The sequence below is a fragment of the Octodon degus genome, unplaced genomic scaffold (genome assembly GCF_000260255.1).
Source record: "Octodon degus isolate 3935 unplaced genomic scaffold, OctDeg1.0 scaffold00116, whole genome shotgun sequence".
Lineage (NCBI taxonomy): Eukaryota > Metazoa > Chordata > Mammalia > Rodentia > Octodontidae > Octodon > Octodon degus.
In genome coordinates, this window is record NW_004524692.1 from 6,921,904 (window position 1) to 6,929,881 (window position 7,978).

At 49.9% G+C, this 7,978-nt stretch overlaps 1 protein-coding gene across 1 annotated transcript in view; it reads right to left on the bottom strand.

The window, feature by feature from the left end:
• Positions 1–993: 993 nt before the first annotated feature.
• The window catches only part of LOC101563311 (sodium/potassium-transporting ATPase subunit alpha-2), a 26,444-nt gene continuing 19,459 nt past the window's right edge, over positions 994–7,978 (bottom strand). Inside the window, exons 18-23 of the mRNA XM_004639939.3 lie at positions 7,744–7,867; positions 7,440–7,585; positions 7,198–7,328; positions 4,453–4,554; positions 4,219–4,310; positions 994–2,983 (exon numbers count right to left, since the gene is read on the bottom strand). Of these exons, the coding sequence (XP_004639996.1) occupies positions 2,955–2,983; positions 4,219–4,310; positions 4,453–4,554; positions 7,198–7,328; positions 7,440–7,585; positions 7,744–7,867 (624 nt within the window). The 3' untranslated portion in view covers positions 994–2,954. The remainder of the gene's footprint in view (positions 2,984–4,218; positions 4,311–4,452; positions 4,555–7,197; positions 7,329–7,439; positions 7,586–7,743; positions 7,868–7,978) is intronic.

Consider the following 7,978-nt stretch of genomic DNA (forward strand, 5'->3'; position numbering starts at 1 on the left):
TCAATTAACTATCTAAACTTGAAGTCATACTTATGAGTTTAAGCCAAGAGAATGAACAAGGAGGCAGCAGGAGCATTACTTTATCTGAAGGGAGTGTGAGGACCATGCTTAGGAGGTAATATCTGAGGGGATTGGACTGAGTGAGAATGCCAGGTATCTGAGCCAATGATGTTCTCAGCAGAGAGGTCATCAAGAACAAAGACCCTGAGGGGAGATAAAAAGGAATTCTAATCAGGTTCCCTTACAGTCACTCACTACCATTACAGCCACCATCACCACCACTGGTAGAGTTATGATAAAGGGGACAAAATTGTGCTCTTGAAAAAATCTCCTGTTCTTCTGGGATGCAAGTATAGGATCTCCAAGCTGTGGTGAGAGCTGTCATCTCCCTGTCTCTCATCCCAAATGATGCCGCAGTATACCGCTCCCTCGAGAGTACATAAGGGTCCCTCCTACTGCCCATCCCATCCTGCACAGAAAGGTTACCAACACTTATTACACAGGTGAATTTCAAGGCTTCTTCCACTACACCCTCATTCCATAAAGAAGGTGCCTAGAACAGAGCTCTGCATGTAGTATGGACCATTCATCAGTGCTGTCGGACTCCTCCATCCACTACATCCTTCCCTGCCCTGTGAGGTTGAAAGTGCCCTGATTTGTTTTGAAATAGAAAAAGCAGAAGTGGCCTCTCATACACTCACAGGCTCTTTGCTGTCCTGTGGTTCTCAGGGTGGGACTGACCAGGAGAAAGGCTGCTCCTGCTATATTTTTTTGTAGCTTATTTTGCAACTTAACCTCTCCTTTAGCTTTCCCCACCAGCACCATCTGCTCCCAGGTCACTTCTTCCTTCCTATCTCTGACGCCTGTGTTCTCTGTTACTCCCTCCATAAGCCAAGTCCTGTCATAGCTAGCACTTAGTTCAATATTGCAGATTGGGAGGGAGGCAAGGAAGAATTACAGCAATCAATTCTGGAAGAATGTCTCTTTTTTTTTCATAAAGAAATGCAACTTTATTATTCTCAAGTACACATGTAGTGCCTCAAACTAATGTCTTACAAAAGGTCACCAGTAAATATCCTGTGGTAGATGTTTCTTAACAACTGTGTCAGGATTAAAGATAATTAGTCCATGCATTTGCTACTTCTAAATGGATGTTCCTAAAGTGCCCGAAAGTATTGTTTTAAGTAGGCTAAATGTGCCACCCCTAGCAATATTGCTTATGTTCTTAATTTACTGAACCAAAGCTGTTTTTATTGATTGTATAAAGATAAATGTTTTTCCACAGTCAATAATCGCAAATTAATTGGGCCCAAATAAATATGGTATCCCATTTAGTTTTCCAACCCAAGGCAACGACTCACTTATTTCAAGGTACTTCTGATGGAACAAACATCCAGTGCAATGAAATAACAGACCCTGGGGTGGTGTTTCTGGGCCTGACCTCGTGTGTGCCTCTTGGGCTCCCCTCCTTTCTGCCCCAGGCTTCCCATTTTCCTTAGGGTCTCTCACTAGTACAGGACATTCTCAGTGCCTTCTAAGCAGGCCTGAGAATGGGCAGAGCTGCCTGCAGAGCAAAGCTGAGAAGTGGGGAGGGAAGAGAGCAAAGAAAACTTTTGGCCACAGGAACCTGGAACCAACTCTTGATCTGAGAGAGTGGGCACCATGACCATCAGAGTGAAGGGCACTCGCCTGGCTGGAGTGATCCTGCCACCGGAGTGCTCGAAGGTAGGTCTTTCATACTTTTTTTTCTCTCTTTCTTTGTATTTTCTCTCTTGTTAACCAAAGGTTCTGACCATGTCATGACCCTAAGCTGATTTTGTATGTCCCTAGAAGACAAGAATATTCTTGGAACTTCTTCCACCCCAACTCCAGCCAGTAGCCAGGGAATTCCTGTTCCAGGGATGTCTTGGCAGTGCTAGGAATGATGCAGGTTCATTGTCATGGGCATAAAGGGAGAGACATGGGGGAGGGTTTCTGGGAGAGAACCGGCAGCTACACATGGCCTCAGAACAGCATGGAGTGTCCAAGGACCTAGCACTGTCATCAGGCGTGTGTGGCTGAGACAGCTAGAACTTCTGTGACATCCTGCCCCGTGGACTAAGAAGATGGCTCGCCAAGGGCTTGTGGGGCACTAAGAGGCACTCAGAGTGGTTCTGTGCAGCTGCCCTGACTGCCTTCTGGTCCTGCCTTTGCTGCTACTCTGATGAGATATGAATTCAATCTACCAGTGGGTGTTAAAAACAGTAGGACACGGGGCTGTGGCCCATCCCATCTACCTGCAGACTCAAGACTTTTCCAACATCTCGCTGGTCATTGGCACCACTGCTGTCCTTTTCTGCTTCTCCTCATTTGCTGTCCCCCTCTTCCAGCTGGCACCCCAACCTCCCACCTATCTCTCCTCTCCAGGTCCCTGACCAGCCTTGATGGGCAGACAGGCCTGGCCTCTCCAGCCAGCTTCCCATTGTGGTCTCAAGCTCTTGCACTCAAGGAAGTACCTCGGTGACTTCAAGGTCTGATGAGAAGCAGAGGGGACAGCGCCAGGCAGGAAGCCAAGGAGGGGTGTAAGTGAAAAGGGGAGACTTAGAGGGAGCCTTGGTGAGCTGGCAATGTACTTCTCTGTATTAGACAGGTTCCAGCCTTTGGACATTGATTGGTTTCAATAGGAGGTGGGAGTGAGGGCAGAGGGCACGGGAAGGGCTGGAGCAACCCTCAGTGTTTGCAAAAATAGATAACATAGAGGAGTGGGATGGAGAAGGATGAGGGTCTAACGTGAATAGTCACAGTCACAGCTGTGGAGCAAGCACTGGGAGCCTACTTACCTACTCCTGCCAACTTAGCCCACTGAGCTGCCTCATTCTTTCTCCCCCAATCTTTTTCCATCCCTCCCCATCACCACCCCGGCAACACCTCCAGAGCACCCCATCTCTCCCGTGCCTGGTCCTTCTTCCAGGGGCTCAGTAGTATGTCTCCTTCTCCACCCAGCCTGTTGGAGAGATGGAGAGAGGGGTGCAGCATGAGCTCCAAGGGAAGCAAGAGATCAGTCTCTTGGGGGTTTGGGTGGCCGAGGCCAGGTGGAAGGAGGGGCCTGCTGAGGAGCTGCAGAAGGGAGAGGAAGGGAAGGGGAGGGAAGTAAAGGGGAGGGGAAGGGAAAGGGAAGGGGAAGGGAAGGAAGGGAAAGAAAGGGGAGGTGAGGAGAGTGGGAGGAGAGTGCAGGGAGAGTGGGAGGAGAGTGAAAGGAAGCGTGGAGAGCGGAGGGAAGGGCAAGAGAGGGGAGGGAAGGGGAGAAATGGGGAGGGGAGCAAGGGGCCAGAGCCAGGAGGCAGAAAGGGAAAGGGCAGCCTGCCTTTGGCAGACTCAGGCATTCAGCATAAAGAGTAGGGCTGGAGCAAAGGGGCGGAGTGTAGGTGCCCACAGGTAGCCAGTGCCTGACTGACAAGGCAGCTGCCCTCAGGTGGGGCGAAGAAATGTGGCTGTGGGCTTTGATGTTTTAGATTCAGGTTTGATGTTTTAGATATTTAAATTTTAGTCAGTTAAAAGACATCCCCCCGCCACACACACACACACACACACACACACACACACACACAGATATTGGACATACTAAATGAAACACTACCCATGGGTCACATTTGGTTTGGCCATTTTTAACTCAGTAAGTGATCAAAAATGCTTGTTGGAAAAAAGAAAAAAAGAAAAAAACTTGTTGATTGATCCCTGGGAATAAGGAGGCCTGGGTTCCAGGGCCAGCTCCGTTGCCCTTTTGCTTTAAGACCCAGAACAAATAAATTCACCTCAGTATCTCCTTTCCTTTTTTTTTTTTTTTTTTTTTTTTTCAGAAGCAGGGATTGAACTCAGTCCCTTGCACTTGCCAGGGAAACGCTTATTCCACTGAGCTGTCTCCCCAGCCCCTTTCCTTTCCTTATCCATAAAATATGGAGAAGACTGGGTGACCAGGAAGGGCCTTTCTAATTCTGTGTTCAGTAATTGCATTGGGAGGTGGGGCCTTGGAGACCCATGGTGAGTTAGAGGGGATGTACAGCCTGAGAGGAAGAGGGCAGGGTGGCAGGCTCCAGAGAGTGGGGCTCCTGGGACATGGGACCCCAGGCTCCTAGAGCTCCAGGTGGCAGGAGCAGGGATGCCCAGTGGGTGTGAAGTGTGGTGAGGAGCCTTCGGGAGCAGCTTGTGTGGGGGTGGGCTTTGCAATGGGGGTGCACTTACCCCCAGGATACCGCCGCAAGATGAGCTTTCGGACCTCATCATAGATGAAGATGAGGAGACTGTAGGGAAAGGCACAGAACCACCAAGTGACCCTGAAAGCAACAGAGGGATCAGGGGCATCAGAGGCAGGCACAGTGGCACACAAAGTAGGATTCAGACAGCTCAGGCGTGGATCCTCCAGGGGCTCAAGATGGCTCTCCGCCACTCACTGGGCCACCTTACAGAGACACTCACTTGAGTGGGTACATACGGAGGGCCACCCCCATGCCAGGGCAGTAAGACAGAAAGGCAGCCAGCGCCGTTTCCTCCAGGAGCCCAAAAATCAGGATCTTGTTCCTGCAAAGACCAAGGAAGGAGGTTAGGTAGCATTTGAAGGGGAGCTGGGGAGAGTGACCCAGGGATACCCTTGGGAGCAAAAACAGGAGAAAAGACACTTGAAGAATGGTTACACAGGACATTGTCCTGTGTCCTCTTCAAACATCTTCTCGTGCTTTGTGAAACCAAAGAAAGATGCTTCATGTTTTTGTATTATCTATTGAGCATTCATTCATTCACTTGTTGATGAATTATGTGTTGTGATGTGTTTGGGGTTGGAGATGCAATGGTTAACCTGTATCTGCCCTGTTTTTTTTAATGCCCTGGGAACATTGCCTGGGAAAGTGTTGTCTCCCCAGGAAGCTTTTTTTTTTTTTTTGTCGGGGGGAGGCTGGTACAGGGGATTGACCCAGGGCCTTTGCACTGAGTTACATTCCCAGTTTCTTTTTTTCTTTTCCTTCCTTCCTTCCTTCCTTCCTTCCTTCCTTCCTTCCTTCCTTCCTTCCTTCCTTCCTTCCTTTTTTGACTAGGTCTTGCTAAGTTGCTAAACTGCCCATGCTGGGCTTGAACTTGCAATCCTCTTGCCTCAGACATCCAGGGTGCTGGCATTACAGGTGTGTGCCATCATAGCCTGCTCCTAGCCAGATTCTCGGAAAGCTTCTTCAATGCAGAGCGCATACCTGTCTCAAGCTTCCTCGGCATCTCCCATAGGCCCTGGTGGCTGTTCAGCCCTGGTGGCTGAAGAGGAAGAGTTCTGTAAACCCTTAGCCTGTGGGTGTCGCTGCATGTAGTAAGTGAGGAGCACACACCAAGCCACTAGGTTAGAAACTGAAAGGCAGGATATGCTTCAGGGCCAGATTCTGGAGTCAGACAAGAGGAGTCTGTTCCCAGCTCTGGCACTTTCTGCCTTTGGGTGCTAAACAGTGTTGAACTTCTCTGAGCTTTGTTTCTTTTTCTATAAAATAGAGATTTTACTTTTATATTACGGAGTTGCCAGGGGAATTATGGAAACTATTGCAGGAAATCTCTGGAACACAGAAAATGGTCAATGCTATTGTTATTGAACATTTTATAGCCTCCTGTGGGGCCTCTACAACTTCTCACCCACTAAGGGCCCTTCTGCTTTTTTCTTTCTTTCTTTCTTTCTTTCTTTCTTTCTTTCTTTCTTTCTTTCTTTCTTTCTTTCTTTCTTCTTTCTTTTTTTTTGCTTTTCTTTCATAAAGGCCACATTTTAATTGGTTCTGTCTCTCAAGTGGCATTTGGTAATGAATATGTTGCCTCTTAGTTTATTTATTTATTTTGGTTTTTGAGACTGAGTCTCACCGTGTAGTCCAGGCTGGCCTCAGACTCATGATGATCTTTCTGCCTCACCCTCCTGTGTGTTGGGACTACGGGCGTGCCCCATCAGGCCCAGCCATTTCCCATTTTAAAATTTAGTTATTATATCCATGGCTTCTGAACAGAGCTGTGGGTTAACATGTAGTCACTCTTTTGCGATGTGTTTTCTTGGCTTTTGCCTAAGAATACCTGTGAGTAAGCCCCCTTCTCATAGGTGAGTAAACAACAAGTGTTTTCTAAATAATGCAGAGAGCATTTCTGAGAACCCCACGGGGTCAGGGACACTCAGAGAGGCCAAGGTGCCCAAGGCTGCCTCTGACCACGATGTTGCTGTTCCTAAACCATCTGTCCCATGCGACTCCATGGTGTTACTCTCCATTTGTCTCTCTCACAGGCTGCCCTGGCCAGTTTGTCATGTCTTCACCTTCCAGTGTCACCCACCATAAGTCCCAAGTCCCAGGACCACACCCACTTTCTTAGATTCTCTGAGACAAAACTCACTTGGGGAATTGTGACTACTGCTTATGGGAGAAAATGAAGAGAATGGGCCTGAGCTCCTCAGCCTGCGTGGGCCCACCCATGCAGGAGCCACAAACCATTGCAGGGTGCCAGGCTCTGACCTCTGGCCCACCACAGTGGATGGTGGCGCTCAGATGCAGCCTACTGGATCCTTACCCGCTGTGTAACCTTGCGCACCGCCTCATTTAACCTTTAGGAGACCTATAGCGATGATGCAGCGTAAACAGTAACACCCACTTTGCATAACTATTACACCGCTGCAGGATAGGTGCAGGACTCACTGCAGTGGTAGGCATGTGGAAACTAATGTGTGGTGGCCATGTAAGGAGCTGGAACGAGGTGGATGTCAGCGCTGGGGAGCACAGAACATCCTGGACTCAGGGCTGGACAGAGAATGGGGCTGGTGGGCACTTAGTAAGAGGAGGGAGGGAAAAAAAGGGAGGAAGAGAGGAAAGGAGTGAAGGAGGAAAGAGAAGAGAAGGAGGAGCTAGGGAAAGAAGGACGAGAGGAGGGAGGAATAGAAGTATGGAGAGAGGATGTGAAGGGTGGAAGGCAGAAGGAGATTGTGAAGTACAATTTGGAGGTACACATAGGACTTAGAAATAGTCCTCTCTTCCTTCCTCATCATTTGTCTAGCTCACACCTGGCTGCGCATACATAGCCTGCTGATCGAAATCCAACGCTCCCTCCCCAGACCTGGGCCAGAATGCTGAGGTGACCTGACCAGACACACTGGGTGTGTGGGTCCCTGGCCCTTCCCACAGCACCCTGCCTGGGCCAGTGGGTGCTGGTAGGGGTGGTGCTCACTTCATTCCCTGCTGGAAGACCGAGTTGCGGCGGGTCTTGCAGATGATGAGGTCTGCCCACTGCACCACCACGATGCTGGCAAAGAAGGCTGTGTGGCAGGTGAACTCTACCACCTTCCGCTGCTCGTAGGTCTGCGCAGGGTGGGACGATGTCAGGGGAGGACAGTCCAGCACCCTCCACCCCCAGCCCTAGCTGCCACCTTCTCCATCACATCGTGAGCCCCGCCTCCTCAGCGCACTCACCCACTCCTGTCCATAGCTGTCCTCCAGGTCGTTGTTGGTCCGGTCGTCCCAGTCCAGCCGGATTCCCAGCAGCCTCGATGGCAGAAAACCATTCTCCGCCAGGATTACAAAGTACGTGAAGAAACCCCCCAGTGCCTGGATCATCCCTGTGGGGTGGACATAGGGCAGGGTTGGGCAGGAGGAGAGGCAGGAAGCAGCCAGCAGACTGCTGCCCAGAGCTGAGCCCTGTGCTGGAGCTTCATTTAGGGCTCCTCCCTCCGAGACCCCAGGGAAAGAGTCCTCTTCCCAGGCCCAGAGCACACACCGATCTGTCCATAGGCCATGCTGATCAGCCGCTCGTTTACAAGCTTGTCTGTCTGGGGGTTTCGGGGCTGTCGCTTCATGATGTCACTCTCAGCTGCTTCATAGGCCAAGGAGATGGCAGGGACCTGTGTGGCAGGACATGGGAGAGTGAAGAGGGCATTCCAGAGATTAGGAGAACACAGGACAGCAGTTCAATAGCAGTGAAGACTTTTTTTTTTTTTTTTTTTTTTTTTTTT